This window comes from Neoarius graeffei, chromosome 19, assembly GCF_027579695.1.
Source record: "Neoarius graeffei isolate fNeoGra1 chromosome 19, fNeoGra1.pri, whole genome shotgun sequence".
NCBI lineage: Eukaryota > Metazoa > Chordata > Actinopteri > Siluriformes > Ariidae > Neoarius > Neoarius graeffei.
Window position 1 is genome coordinate 56,026,822 of NC_083587.1, and position 16,204 is coordinate 56,043,025.

At 43.9% G+C, this 16,204-nt stretch overlaps 3 protein-coding genes across 3 annotated transcripts in view; 2 read left to right on the forward strand and 1 right to left on the reverse strand.

Moving 5' to 3' along the window:
* The window catches only part of ago1 (argonaute RISC component 1), a 110,333-nt gene extending 101,835 nt beyond the window's left edge, over positions 1-8,498 (forward strand). The window contains exon 19 of the mRNA XM_060900328.1: positions 3,928-8,498. Coding sequence (XP_060756311.1) covers positions 3,928-4,036 — 109 coding nt within the window. The 3' untranslated portion in view covers positions 4,037-8,498. The remainder of the gene's footprint in view (positions 1-3,927) is intronic.
* Positions 1-16,204, reverse strand: part of hmgn2 (high mobility group nucleosomal binding domain 2) — a 419,610-nt gene that overhangs the window by 192,551 nt on the left and 210,855 nt on the right. The gene's annotated exons all lie outside the window — the stretch shown is intronic.
* Positions 13,199-16,204, forward strand: part of ago3a (argonaute RISC catalytic component 3a) — a 113,713-nt gene continuing 110,707 nt past the window's right edge. The window contains 1 exon segment of the mRNA XM_060900327.1: positions 13,199-13,858. Within this exon segment, the coding sequence (XP_060756310.1) occupies positions 13,840-13,858 (19 nt within the window). The 5' untranslated portion in view covers positions 13,199-13,839.

Sequence of the window (16,204 nt, forward strand, 5' to 3'; positions counted from 1 at the left end):
GCAGCTTCAAAACGATTGATTTTTTTATTTTTTTAACCGACAACCAAAAAAAAATTAACCGGTTGACGTTGATTCGGTCAACCACCGGTCAAACGGTCATCGGTTAACATCCCTATTAGATACAGGGTTCTAACTAGGCCTTTGGGCCGATACGCAACGTTTCCTTGCCGCTACGCTAACAAAAAGACTTATCAATCTTGAAAATGTGGTCTTTTGTTTCATTTTCTCATTATCCCCACATGGCAGCGACATGCAAACGTTCTACATTCAGACACACTCCACTCCCCGTCCATGTAAGCGCCCAGGGCGTAGCTGCCCGAGTAGTTCCGTGTGGAGATGGTCACTGATCATGCTAGTCCGCTTGACCTCCTTCCTTACGCTGTGTTCGCGGCAAAGTGCCATCCGTGTTAAGAGGCACTTGCGCGTCATGCACGTAATACAAACCGGCCCCCGAGTTAGATCTGGATAGTCATGTATTCTAACTGAAAGCCTGAAGCTGAAAATAAAGTTCACACCTGGTGAACATCAACTGTTTGTTTTATTCTTATTCCATAAATATAAATGTCACTAATATAGTGGAATATTACTTATAATAAATCTTCAATCAAAAACAATCACAGCCACTTTTGGTAGGCATATCAGGTGAAAATTCAAATTCAGTCCAAGTTGCTTGAAACTGCTCTCCCTGAATTCAGAATTTAATGCTTTCATACTTTTTACAGAATTAAAATATGTTTAGCCGTTCTTGAAATTATTACAAATCAAAGATTGAAAAAAACGGCTTAATTTTTGGAAAACTGCCGTAATATTCTGTACGAGGATCACATGGTCCAAAATGGGCCTCATTAACCAATGAGATCAAATGTTTTTTCTTAATAACCTTTTCTATTTTTCATTCAAGATATTTACATGGAAGTTGGCCGGCACATGACGGTTGTATACCCAATACAAACCGTGAGTTGGCCTAGTGGTTAGCGTGTCCGCCTCTCGATCGGGAGATCGCAAGTTCTACTCACGGTCGGGTCGTACCAAAGACCATCATAAAAATGGTACCTACTGCCATCTGGCAAGGTACGCTGCAATGCAGATGCGAGTGGAGAGTCAAACTCTCGCAGTTACCAGAGGGCTAGTCCCCCACTGTAACCCTAGTTATGTAACAGATGAGAGGTTGAGGGATACGGAGATCGGCGCCGCCCTATGCGCCACATGGCATGGGAAAGACTTTGACTTTTTTTGACTTGATACCCAATACAAAGTTTTAAAAATTTGTAAAAAAACAATTATACAAATTAGTATTTAATTAGTATTCATGAAGCTAATGAGGTAAAATGTTAAATTGGTACACTCAAAAAAAGTAATAAAAGATTATTGGGTGAGAAGCTTGGTCATTCGGGAGAGACTCGGAGTAGAACTGCTGTCCCTCCACATCAAAAGGAGTCCGTTGAGGTGGTTCGGGCACCTTGTTAGGATGCCCCCTGGACACCTCCCAAGGGAGGTTTTCTGGGCATGCCCCACCGGGAGGAGACCCCGAGGCAGACCCAGGACACGCTGGAGAGATTACATCTCTCTGCTGGCCTGGGAAAGCCTCGGTATTCTCCTGGAAGAGCTGGTAGAGATGGCCGGGGAGAGGGAAGTCTGGGCTGCTCTGGTTCGGTTGCTACCCCAGCGACCCGAATCCGGAAAAGCGGTAGAAGATGGATGGAATAAGAGAATTTCTAATCCCCTCTTTGTGCTGTGAAGCCTTTGTACTCAAAAATAGGGCCTACTAGTGTTTATATGAAAGAATATAAATGTTTATTTCGATTAATATTTGCAGCTTTCAAGGCGAATCTTGAAAAAAACATGTGATCCACATCCAATAAACAATTCACATTACCTGAGCTGAAACTGACACTCGCATTTCTGATTTTTTTTTAAATATCATTCAGACCACTAAGATCTCAATATTTTTCATCAAGACAACTCCAGTTATATTCTAAAATAGTTATTTATTTACATGAATCAGTTTGATTTGAAGAAAATAAGTAGGTAAAGCTCTGAAAACTCACTTCAAAGTCTCCCGCGAAGCATAACGTCAAACTAGCAGAGGGAAAATTCGATGAATACTTCTTCAGAAACAGTGTGAGCGAAAGAACATTGTTATAAAAGTTATCTGATTTGATACTGACGAGTAATCCAGTCGGAAACTGATCGAGAGAGAGAGGGAGCACTTTCCCGTGACTCAAAAAGGAAAACACCAGCAGTTTCCTGATGTCCCGCGAGCAGTGTGTGGACTCTGTCGTACCGACTTCAACCTGCCGTTACTCCCAAAGTACCGAACAGATCTTAATGAGCGAGATTTCTTTGGAAAGCAGAGATTATAATCTTTTTAATGATGGTATTCAAGAGTGGAGCAATGACAGATTTGAAAACTTAGATGAGCGTCTGCATGGACAATTTTCACAGCACGGCCAGCGAGTGTCTGATACCCCTTTTCCACCAAATCAGTTCCAGGGCCGGTTCGGGGCCAGTGCTGGTTCACAACTCGTTCAACTTGCGAGCCAGCTGAGAACCAGTTTGCTTTTCCATAGCTCACGGTGCTAAGGGAAGCCACGTCATTACGTCGCTGTATACGTCATTACGTCGCTGTATACATCAGTTACGTCGCTACGTTTGCATAAACCTTAGTGCGAATATCAAAGCAAAAACAACACTGAAGAAGTAGCAGCAGCAACAACAATAATAATAATGCAGGCTTTCGTCTAAACGGGGGAACAGGGGCGCTGCACCCTCTTACTCTCGGCGTGCGCCCCCTTACCGACTCCCTGAAAACATCCCAGCAACACTACGTGACAATGTGTCTGATCATCAAATACGTTGTAATTGCTCCAAAAATATTCCAATCATAGTAGATACACCACCAGACGGTGCAAAAACAATCCGAATTGGCGTTTTCCAGACTGAGGCGCCATGTTGTTTAGTTGTTTACTTGTCGCGGCTGCTCTCGCGAGATTTGACATGGGTTACATACACGGTCAGCTGACTTGTAGAGCGAGATTTCTCGAGACTGAATGACCTTTCACCCACCGGCGTGGGAGATTTTGACAGAAGTAGTTTGCGAGTTGTTTTTGTTGACACTTGGGCATTTAAAGATCGCGGCAAGAAGCGGAAGAAAGCCAAAGACTGTCCGGGGCAGAAGAAGATTACTTCTTTCTTTTTCAATGTTGACAGACAATTTGTTATAATTTTCCCTCTCAGATAGCCTCAGAATGTCCCATTGGAGCATTTTTCAAAGGCTTTGCACGGCGGGGGGGGGACAACCGGCACCATACCCCCCCCCCGCTTCGCTCCCTCGCCATGGTGAGCGCCCTCATACTAAATTTTTCTAGAAAAAACCCTGATAATGGATGACTTCGCGTTTGTACAGCTGCTGCTTCTCGTCACTTAAAAATGTCGATCTTTCGCGGTCTTGTTATTGTCAGTTCTTTCCTCTGGCCCAGCAAAGAGTTGGTGCTAGCCTGGAACCGGTTTTTCTGGCCCCAGAGCCAGTTCTTTGTCAGTGGAAACAGAAAACCCGGTTCCAAACTAAGCACTGGCCCCGAACCAGCCCTGGAACTGTTTTGGTGGAAAAGGGGCATGATGCACCTATTGTTGTTATTACCAAAAAAGAGTGACTTTCAGGGAGGCCTGCAAGTGCCAGGAAATGCCCAAGAATGCATTTCTGAGCATGTAGAACCCGTGAACCCTTGGCCGTTATGACCTGGTGCTACTACACTGATCTTTTGGTCTCGTTAGCACCCTGGGATGATGTAAATGTGGTCCTGTGCAGTCATACCCGATCTGCGTCAAGATTCAGCATGCTGTGCGGTTGCTTATATGATGCTTTTCTACTCATCACGGTTGTAAAGAGTGCTCGAGTTACAGTTCGGCTTCTTTCTCTCTCTGTAGCGGCGAAGGAAGCCACGTCTCAGGTCAGAGTAACGGCCGGGACCCCCAGGCTCTGGCGAAAGCAGTGCAGATTCACCACGACACCCTGAGGACCATGTACTTCGCCTGAGAGCCTCACCTCGCGTTGATGTTGAGGGGGTCTGAAGAGCCTCGTCACTTCCCTGCACTCGAGCCAGTACACACTACAAATCCCACACACCTCAACAGAACTAACAGCGTCGTGCCATCGTCTGGCAGGCCTGAGCCTTGTTTACTTTTTTTTTTTTTTAAATTGTTGTTTTTTTTAAAAAATGTATTGTTGTTGTTTACTACCTTCACGCCGTGTATGTATGTATGTATGTATGTATGTTCATATGCAATACGGAGAAGAAGCAAAGGCACAACCCACCTGAAGATTTGACTGCCACTATGACACTTCGTCTCGCATCAGTGCTCAGCGGAGAAAACAAGCGCCAACACTTTTTTGTGTTGTTTTAAATCTTGCTCTATGGACACTTTTTTTTTTTTTAAGTTTTTTTTTGTTGTTTTTTTATTTTTAAACAGCCTTGAATGAAATATTTTAGCACTTAGAGGTAGCTTTTAGACACCGTGAGCTAGGCAGTCGGTTGCGTTTTTGTCTCTGTACTTCGGACCGTAGCACGCCGTCGATGCTGGAGATGCATCGTTGTGTTCACGCTCTCGAGTGTAGCCGATCTTATTTAGACACGCCTCCGTAGTCAGTCAGGGGCAGCACTAGCATAACAATAGATAGTATGTTTTATATGGAAGTCCAAAGGGGTCATACGTTGTGTGTGTGTGTGTGGTGTCTCCCCCCCAAATGTCCCTTAGTCTTTCTTCCTTCCATTAGTTTTTTTCGATCATATAGGCAGCTTAAGCTCTACTGCATGCCACATAGATGAGGCGAAAGTGGTAGCTATAGACTTAACGGAGAAAGTAATTCAACCCAAATGAAATGTACACCGTTTCCTTCCCAGAACAAATGTCGTTGTCGTTGACGAGCTAAACTACGTCTGAAGTTTGCTTGTTTAGTTTTGCAATGATGCTCTGAGGCTAATATAGCTTAAAAAAAAAAAAGAACAGGGAAGCTAATTGCCTCCAGGTTTATCATTGTGCAAACTCCATGTCGAGATCACAAATGGACAAAAGAGCATCAGAGTTAAAAAAAAAAAAAAAAAAGCGGAAAACGCAATCAGTAAGAAATTTCATGTCTGCAGACTCTGGTACAAAGTGGAGCTTAAAGTTTGAGTTAAAGCTAGTGTTATATTTGAGGTAAAGTGGAAATTGGGTACATTTTTATTTTTAGATGGACTGGGTTACAACCCCAATTCAATAAATTTGGGACACTGTAAACAAAAACAGGATGCGATAATTTGCAAATCATGGAAACCCTGGATTTCATTGAAAATAGTCCAAAGACAACATGTATCAAATGTTGAAACTGAGAAGTTTTATTGCTTTTTGAAAAATATATGCTCATTTTGAATTTGATGCAAGCAATACATTTCAAAAAAAAGTTGGGACGGGGCATGTTTACCACTGGCGTTGCATCACCTTTACTTTTATCAACACACTGTAAAGGTTTGGGAACTATTACTGTCGTTTTGAAAGGGAAATATTGTCCCATTCTTGCCTGATATACGATTTCAGCCGCTCAACAGTTCGGGGTCTCCTTTGTCGTATTTTGCGCTTCATAATGCGCCAAATGTTTTAAATGGGAGACAGGTCTGGACTGCAGGCAGGCCAGTTTAGCACCTGGGCTCTTTTACTATGGAGCCATGTAGTTTTAATATATGGAGAAAACGGTTTGGTGTTGTCTTGCTGAAATAAACAAGGCTTTCCCTGAAAAAGATTTTGTCAGGATGGCAGCATATTGCTCTGAAACGTGTTTATATCATTCAGCATTAATAATGCCTACCTAGATGTACAAGCTACCCATGTCATGTGCATTAATGCCCCCTCGTACCATCACAGATGCTGGCTTTTGAACTGTGCACTGATGACAAGCCGGATGGTCCCTCTCCTTTTTAGCCTGGAGGATGTGGGGTCCATGATTTCTAAAAAGAATTTCTACTTTTGATTCGTCAGACCGCGGGACAGTTTTCCACTTCGTTTCAGTCCATCGTAAAAGAGCTCAGAGAAGGTGGCGGTGTTTCTGGATATTGTTTATATCTGGTTTTAACTTGCATTTGTGGATGCAGTAATGAACTGTTTTCACAGATGATGGTTTTCTGAAGTGTTCCTGAGCCCATACATTGATTTCCACGACAGACACGTGTCTGCTTTTAATGCAGTGTCTCCTGAAAGCCTGAAGATCACAGGCATCCAATGTCAGTTTTCAGCCTTGTCTCTTGCTTACAGAGATTTCCCCAGATTATCTGAATCTTTTCATGATATTATGTACCATAGTTGATGTGATCCATAAATTTTTTTTTTTTTGCAGTTTTACATTGAGGAACGTTATACTTAAATTGTTGCACTGTTTGCCCACGCAGTCTTTCACAGAGCAGTGAACCCCTCCCCATCTTTACTTCTGAGAGACTCCGCCTCTCTGGGATGCTCTTTTTATACCCAATCATGTTACTGACCTGTTGCCAATTAACCCAATTAGTTGGGGTTTTTTTAAGCATTACACAATTTTTTTTTTCAATCTTTTGTTGCCCCTGTCCCAACATCAAATTCAAATAACATTTCTCAGTTTCAATATTTGATGTGTTGTTTTTGTACTATTTTCAAGGAAGTACAGGGTTTCCAGGATTTGCACATTGTCATATTCATATGGGTTTCCATCTGGTTCTCTGGTTTCCTCCTACCTTCCAGAAACATGACCCTAGGTTGACTGAGATCTTTAACTTTCACCTTGGTCTGTGATGGTGTCCCACTGGCGTAACATCCAGGGTGTATTCTTGCCTCACACCCAGTGCTCCCATGATAGACTCCGAACCCACCGAACCAGGATAAAACAGTTCCTGAAGAATGAATGAATGAATGTTTCTTAAACTTTTGCAGGCTAGTATTGTTTCTAGGTGCTAGCCAGGTCCCTATTTCAGTTTCTTCTTCTAAGAGAAAGTTGAAATCTTGGTGTTACAAGTCAGAAAAAAACCCAAAACAAAAAACGCATGGCCTCTCTGGACTTCCACGCATGTAAGATAAGTTGTGCGTAACACACAAACCAGCATTCTGAACCAGCCAAATGTGATGCCAGCCATTCAGAGAGGCACTTATCTTTTGGAAACGTGCATCTGTTTCAGACAGACTGTCTGTACGTGAGGAAACTGACCAGGCAGCATTCTGGCACTCTGTAGATAAATAACAGAGACGCAAGATCACACACACATCTTTCCTTCCTATTTTACAACAGCCTTCCAGCATCTCAAAACTGGTCTGTACACAAAGCAATACAAGGTCTTTTCAAAGCCGTCGTGAGCGCGCTCTGCTCACGCTGCACATTCCACACTCCGAGAAGGACGTGACACACTTCCCCTCCCGCCTTCTCTCATTCTCACACTAACTCAAAGGACACAGGAACTTTTTTTTTTTTTTGCGTGTGTGTGTGTTTAAGTACTCACCATGTAGCTACCCACCACCTTCCCTTCTCCTACGTAGAAACACGAAAGCTCTGCCGTCGGGTCAGGTCATGCACAACCCACCCGTCTTCTCCGACATCCCACGCACAAACACACACACGCAGCCTTATGATTACAAAGCCCAAGTCGCATCCTCCTACGTAGCAGCCATGGTACGTGCGCGCACACACCTACATATCTGCCTGGATTTCTGCCAGATGTGTACCATGTACACAGGAATTCATGAAACGGAAGTTTCGTGTGTGTGTGTATGTGTGTGTGGTTTCTTTTTTTTTTTTTCCCTTTACCCATCCATGTCATTGTGGTTTCATGTCTTGCATGTTGAAATTGTGACTGGATCCTCGGTACCCATGCTCCCTTTGTTTCTATGCCGTAAATTGTTATGATTAATTGTAACTGCACTTGTTGCCCCTTGGTTGCGACCAAGGGGTCACTGTAAGGGTGGGGGGGTTATCTTTTTTTTTTTTTCAGTTTCACTTATTTTAGCCTCAAAAGCACCTCAAAGCAAAATTTAACATCACGCCTACACACACATGGTCCATTGAAATTTCAAAAGGATCTTGGGATGTAACGGTTGAATAGGTTTACTTTTTGAAACAAGTATTACGTTCCAGCCAACATCAACTTGAAATGTATTTGTAACTTCATATGGCCTCTGATGGTTGGGCCTATAGAATTGTGAGAGCTCTGATCTATCTGTTCTGATCTGATCTGATGTGATCCAGCAGTTTTATATCATGATGCAGTACTTAACTCACAAGTCAAAGGAGCCTCAAATGGGGGGTGAAAGCCCCTTAGACCCAAAGAGAAGGAACTGGAGATCTAACTTGACTCAACCTCACTCACTGTAAAAGCAATACAAAGCCACTGCAAAAGAACGACCCTTATCTTATCTTAGCACTTCCCGATAGGCTGATTTGGAAGTACACGTGAACAAAGTTATTTTGGCTCTGTATGTAATAGTGTTGGGGGGGGAGGGTTATTTTTTAAACGGAAATAAAAGTTGTTTTTTATTAAATCACATCTTGTCATCAATGTCAGCCAACAGCTGAGTTTAGAGCTGGCTCCAGAGTTGTGTTTGAGATTTGGTGCACCAATCCCACTGACATCAAAACGGAATGAAGTCGGATCTCGTCAAGCTTCTGTTGGTAATTTATACGAAATATAAGTGTGTTGCCTGTTCAACTCCCAGTAGACCTGTATCAGCCAGACCGAGGACCTGCTGGAGAGATTATATTTTCGCAGTTAGCTTGGGAACGTCTGGGAATCCTCTTGGGAGGAGCCAAAATCTGTAGCTGGGCTGGTTTTCTCAGTTTAACAATCTGGGAAAACCTTGGAGTAGAGATGCTGCTCTTAAGAATCAAATGGACCAAGGTGGTTAAGGTGTGGGGCGGCACGGTGGTGTAGTGGTTAGCGCTGTCGCCTCACAGCAAGAAGGTCCGGGTTCGAGCCCCGTGGCCGGCGAGAGCCTTTCGGTGTGGAGTTTGCATGTTCTCCCTGTGTCTGCGTGGGTTTCCTCTGGGTACTCCGGTTTCCCCCACAGTCCAAAGACATGCAGGTTAGGTTAACTGGTGACTCTAAATTGAGCGTAGGTGTGAATGTGAGTGTGAATGGTTGTCTGTGTCTATGTGTCAGCCCTGTGATGACCTGGCGACTTGTCCAGGGTGTACCCCGCCTCTCGCCCGTAGTCAGCTGGGATAGGCTCCAGCTTGCCTGCGACCCTGTAGAACAGGATAAAGCGGCTAGAGATAATGAGATGAGATGGTTAAGGTGTTAGGCAACTGGTCGGAAGGTTGTGAATTGTGGCTCTCGATTGGAAGTCACATTGGAGAAAAATCTCAACCAAATGAGCTAAATGTAAATAGTTGGGGTACCTTACAAAGACGCCCAGCTCACTGGAGGGAGATCCTGAGGAAGACCCACGGCCTGCTAGAGAGGTTATACATTACGTGGCGTGCACTAGATTAGGGCAGCACGCTGGTGTAGTGGTTCACAGCAAGAAGGTTCCGGGTTCGAGCCCAGTGGCCGGCGAGGGCCTTTCGGTGTGGAGTTTGCATGTTCTCCCTGTGTCTGCGTGGGTTTCCTCCGGGTGCTCTGGTTTCCCCCACAGTCCGAAGACATGAAGGTTAGATAAAATACCCAGCTACTGGGGTTATACAAGACCGTGCATGCTTCACGCCGGTCCCAAGCCCGGATAGATTGGGGACAGTTGTGTTAGGAAGGATGGGGGGCAGCATGGTAGTGTAGTAGTTTAGCACTGTCGCAGCACAGCATGAACGTTCTGGGTTCGAGCCCAGTGGCCGACGGGGGCCTTTCTGTGTGGAGTTTGCATGTTCTCCCCGTGTCTATGTGGGTTTCCTCCAGGTGCTCCAGTTTCCCCCACAGTTCAGACATGCAGGTTTGGCTGATTGGTGGCTCGAAATTGACCGTAGGTGTGAATGTGAATGATGGTTTGTCTCTATGTGTCAGCCCTGCAATGATCTGGCGACTTGTCCAGGGTGTACCCCGCCTCTTGCCCATAGTCAGCTGGGATAGGCTCCAGCTTGCCCGCAACCCTGTACAGGTTAAGCGGTTATGAATGGATGGAAGCATCAGGAAAGGCATCCGGTGTAAAACTTATGCCAAATCTGAAGGCCCAGTGTGAGCTAAACTGGTTATTAACCTTGTGAAAATAGTCATGTTCAATCTGGAATGGGATATTAAAAAACAAAAAGCAAATGTAGTGTGATTGGGCAGGTGTTGACATACTTTTCGCCATATAGTGTACTTCAGACAGTTGGTTTGAGTGTTTTGGGATCCCACAGGGGTGGCTGAAATTTGTAGCAGGGGAAATAGAAGCCTCGGCTGACCTTCTCAGCTTGACAGTCTTGGAAAGCCTCAGAGATTTGCCAAACAAAGAGGAGCCAGTTGAAGTGGTATCAGAAATATCCCACTGGACGGAGACCCCAGGGAAAACTCGGAACCTGTTTGGGAGATTGTATCTCACACTTGGCTTGGAGATCTCACAGAAAGACCTGAAGCCTGTGGCTGGGAAAAGAGAACTCTGGACCAACTTTCTCAGCCTGATGCTGTCTCAGCATGACTCACTCCAGCATGAGAAGTAGGACAATGACTGAATCAGTGTGTTCTGGTTTGGCGAAGATGAGTTCACCTTTCTGGAAGATTGTACCCTACTCGGGTCTTTCTTGAAGCCAGGGGTGCCGTTAGAAATTTTGGGCCCTATGAAAGAATATAATATTGCCCCCCTTACATTTCTGGTAACTTGACTTCATGATGATGCCAATCTACTGATGGCTCACCCTCAATTCTGCTTCTGTTGGGCGCAGCTAACATTAGTGCTGGATTGGAAAGCAACAAACTTAACACAGTGTCATGCTCTGCCTATGCAAGACTGTACTATGTAATGAATAGGGAGAGGGGTGAAATATAAAGATTATCTAGTTTAATAATTTTGCGGAAAATGGAAAACCAGACCAGAAGGTTGTTTTATTTGCTTGTTTTAAGAGACAAAATTATTCATTTAAAAAAAAAAATTAATTTAACTTACACATGGTAATAATGTTAATATTGGGCGGCACAGTGGTGTAAGTGGTTAGCACGGTCGCCTCACAGCAAGAAGGTTCTGGGTTCGCAGCCGGCGAGGGCCTTTCTGTGTGGAGTTTGCATGTTCTCCCCGTATCCGCGTGGGTTTCCCCCACAGTTCCAAGACATGCGGTTAGGTTAATATGGGACGGCCTTGGGCTGAGCTGCCCTTGAGCGAGGCACCTAACTCCCAACTGCTCCTTGGGTGCTGTTAGCATGGCTGCCCACTGCTCTGGGTATGTGTGTGTGTTCACTGCTTCAGATGGGTTAAATGCAAAGAGGAAATTCCACAAGTATGTGATGAAAAAATTTATTTTTTTCTTTGTCCTCTGAGGGAGGGGGGTGTAGTGGTTAGCATTATCACCTCACAGCAAGAAGGTAAGGGTTCGAGCCCAGTGGCCGGCGAGGGCCTTTCGGTGTGGAGTTTACATGTTCTCCCCGTGTCTGCGTGGGTTTCCTCCGGGTGCTCTGGTTTCCCCCACAGTCCAAAGACATGCAGGTTAGGCTGCACGATGGCTCTAAATTGACCGTGAACATGAGTGGTTGTTTGTGTCTCTGTGTCAGCCCTGCGATAACCTGGCGACTTGTCCAGGGTGTACCCCGCCTCTCACCCATAGTCAGCTGGGATGGGTTCCGGCTTGCCTACGACCCTGTAGGACAGGATATAAGCGGCTACAGATAATGGATGGATATCCAGCACTGATACCCCTTTTCCACCAAATCAGTTCCAGGGCTGGTTCGGGGCCGGTGCTGGTTCACAACTCGTTCAACTTGCGAGCCAGCTGAGAACCAGTTTGCTTTTCCATAGCTCGCGGTGCTAAGGGAAGCCACGTCATTACGTCGCTGTATACGTCAGTTACGTCGCTACGTTTGCATAAACCTTGGCGTGAATATCGAAGCAAAAACAACATGGAAGAAGCAGCAGCAACAACAATAATAATAATGTATGACTTCGCGTTTGTACAGCTGCTGCTTCTCGTCGCTTAAAAATGATTTTTCGCGGTCTTGATATTGTTGTTGGTCTTAACAACTCCGCCCCCCCGCTGACGTAAGCATTTTTTTCCTCTGGCCCAGCAGAGAGTTTGTGCTAGCCTGGAACCGGTTTTTCTGGCCCCAGAGCCAGTTCTGTTGTCAGTGGAAACAGAAAACCCGGTTCCAAACTAAGCACTGGCCCCGAACCAGCCCTGGAACTGCTTTGGTGGAAAAGGGGCAACAAAGGGCCCTCTGATACCCCTTTTCCACCAAATCAGTTCCAGGGCTGGGTCGGGGCCAGTGCTGGTGCTGGTTCACAACTCGTTCAACTTGCGAGCCAGCTGAGAACTAGTTTGCTTTTCCATCGCTCGCGGTGCCACGTCATTACGTCGCTACGTTTGCTTAAACCTTGGCGCGACTATCGAAGCAAAAACAACAATAATAATAATGGATGACTTCGCGTTTGTACAGCTGCTGCTTCTCGCCGCTTAAAAATGGCGATCTTTCACGGTCTTATTGTTGTTGGTCTTAACAACTCCGCCCCCCCGCTGACGTAAGCGGTTCTTTCCTCTGGCCCAGCAGAGTGTTGGTGCTAGCCTGGAACCGGTTTTTCTGGCCCCAGAGCCAATTCTTTGTCAGTGGAAACAGAAAACCCGGTTCCAAACTAAGCACTGGCCCCGAACCAGCCCTGGAACTGCTTTGGTGGAAAAGGGGCATGAGAATTGTCCTAACTTTCAGCCCCTAACGGTGTTCCTGCTTGAAGTACTAATGAATTTGCTATTTTTCATAATATATGATGGAAAAAAAACCCATACATTCAATTACTTGAGGGGAAAAAAACAACCTGAACAATTCAAGGGGGCAAAAAGTTTAATTCCTGTGACGTATGTTTCTCTTCATTTTGCTCCCAAACCCCGCCTTATAACAAACAGCTCTTCTGCTGTCGACCAATGAACGCAATCCTTTTAGGGGTTCCTATGTCGTCATTGATTACTGACCAATGAGCGCTCTGGTATTTACAGGCTCTCGTGCGTGGATGTGAAGCCGTCCACCAATCAGCGTTCATCTGTCAAACGTTGCTGCGTCGGTCGTCATAGATTAACGCTCTCACCATATTTAGCCAGTCAGAGCCCCTGAGGAGGCGAGTGAGGGACTGTCTGAGAACCCGGCGACAAAAATTCGGGTTCTGGATTTGACATTTTGACGACGCGGAGGGACGAGATTAAGTGTCGGGGAAACAAGAACCTGGTTCATTTGAATAGTTTTTAGATTTGTTGAGGAAAAGGGTCGCTTTTCGGATGGGAATTTCGGCTAAGCGAGCTGGTTAGCCTGAGTTAGCATGGCACCGAGCTAGCTCAACTTTTAGCTACTTTTCGCGCGAGCTATTCCTGTCACGAACAAAAAACAAATAAGTAAATAAATGAATAAAAATGTTCCGCTGCATTTGTTACACTTAGTTGAGGTGAATTTCTGGGCGTTAATCTCTCCTCCAACGAGCTAGCCTGGACAGTTAGCTAGCTCCCGTCGCTCTGTCAGGGCGCAAGCGGTGAAGAGTGACCGAGAGCCCGTGCTTGAGACGCCGGGAGACGGAAGAGTGAGCCTGAAGCCCGGGGCGGCCCGTTTTCGCCCCGCAAGTAACGCCATTTCTAACCGAGAGTCTTGACACATCGCATATTTAGGTGTACCTGGGATTTTCTTTGGATTTTTTTTCTCTGAAAGCCGGAGTTTTCTTCTTCTGTGAGCCGGGGAAGGAACCGGACAGAGAGCCTCATGAATGGAAATCGGAACTTCAGGTAAATACAAATCTCAGTGTCTGAAGGTCTGTCTTTCTGCTTCTTCATAATTCATATTCATCTTTTATACCTCTTTAAAATTTTTTTTTAATATATATATTTCGTCACTAGACCTTAAAAACGTCCGTAATAGATAATAATCGAGCGGCGGCTACAATTATCGACACCTTAACGATATTTTGGCCGTTGAAAAAGTATCTTTCAAGTCAGTAAATTGTGTATAAAATAATTAATTACTCAAATTTCCATTGGGGAGGAAAAAGAAAAAAGTTGATTCCTGATTACTTAGTCACTAAGTAATTATCAACTGGGTGTCGATAATTGTGGACAAAGGTGTCACGTGATCGCGTTAAACAATTACTGGACACCTTTGTCCACAATTATCGACACCCAGATGAGATTTATTTAAAACAAAAATCAGTACGTGGTATTCAGTAATCAAATCAGTTTTTATTTGAAATTTGCTTTACGCAGACTTGTATTTAGAGCAGCAGCTACAGTTATCGACGCCTTAACGATATTTTGGCCGTTGAAAAAGTATCTTTCAAGTCAGTAAATCGTGTATAAAATAATTACTCAAAATTCCATTGAGGGGGGGAAATAGAGTTGATTCCTCCTGATTACTTAGTGTATCAGGTCACATGACGGTGTTAAACAATTATTGGACACCTTTGTCCACAATTATCGACACCCGGATTATATTTATTTAAAAAAAAAATCAGTACGTGGTATTAAGTAATCAAAACAGTTTTTATTTGAAATTTGCTTTACGCAGACTTGTATTTGGAACAGCAGCTACAATTATCGACACCTTAACGATATTTTGGCCGTTGAAAAATTCTTTTAAGTCAGTAAATTGTGTTTCAATAATTTACTCAAACTTCCATTGGGGAGGGGAAAAAAAAGTTGATTCCTGATTACTTAGTGTATCAGGTCACGTGACGGCGTTAAACCTTTATTGGACACCTTTGTCCACAATTATCGACACCCAGATGATATTTATTTAAAAAAAAAATCAGTATGTGGTATTAAAACACAGTTTTTATTTAAAATTTGCTTTGCGCAGACTTGTATTTGTAGCAGCGGCTACAATTATCGAGACCTATTTAGATTTGCCAAGAACACTTTTTTTTTAACAAAGGTGTAAATGGTTAACAGAATGTGATCTACAAAAATACTTCAAGTAGAACAAAGATTTTCTGACAGGTTAAACATTCAGTTCGTTCATTTACGAACATTAGAATTACTACTTCTTAATTTACATAAGCACCGACATCTATATTGGAGGAGTTTGCCAAACTAGAGCATGATGTAATATTGCACATAAAATTGGTTGGCAAGAACCATTCACAGTGGCCGAAAAAATAACATCACCTAGTTTTCGTGGCGATTTATCGCAGTATGCAACTTCGTTGCCAACTGATGCTAAAGCAGAGATATGCAGCAAAGCTTCTGTCCGACAGACTTTGTGTATGTATTTAAATCAAACTCTTGATGTTTTAAAACATCAGTGTTGTTGCTTCACACGCACACACCAGAGATATACAGTACAGTACTAAACTTAAGCAAGTTCTACGTTTAGAATGCACAAGCAGTGTTTTAAATCCAGGCTATGCTATTTATCTTCAAATACATATCATGAAAAGTTCGACCAATCTTTTAATGCCAAATATTTATACTGCAAAAAGTACATAAATTTGCCGTGAGTGCGTTTACGGAAATCGTACTCGTGTACTGCGTACAAATCAGCTATTCGTGCGTTTTTACTCATCTTTTGGTTAATGTCTAAGCAATGTCATAGCACAACAAATTATTTCTGATGAGGAAATTTTATCTAGTATAATATTAAATTGCAAAACAAAATAATTTAAAAAATCATGTCTTACCAGGTATAAAGTGTCGAAAGCAAACACGGTCGTTGTCAGTAGGTTCCCACTTGTCACGCTTAATTGCTGCGATCCAAAGCTTCCGGCGAGCTTCAGGTTTCTTTGGAATATGGTAAAAGCTCTTGGGATCATTCTTGTCAAATCTATATGTGCAGCCGATAACACGAAACTACCATAATTAATTAATGACCTGATAACTCCGATCGGCCATTTATAAGTAGTCTCTTGCCAACCAAAATATCACGTGACCATTTGGTGACGTCATGCCGAACTCTTCTATATTTATATAAAAATATTTTGGATTAAATATGTCTATGTAAAACAAATTTTAAATAAAACTACGTTTGGGCGGCACAGTCGCTTCACAGCAAGAAGGTTCTGGGTTCGAGCCCAGCGGCTGGCGAGGGCTTTTCTGTGTGGTGTTTGCACGTTCTCCCCGTGTCTGCGTGGGTTTCCTCCG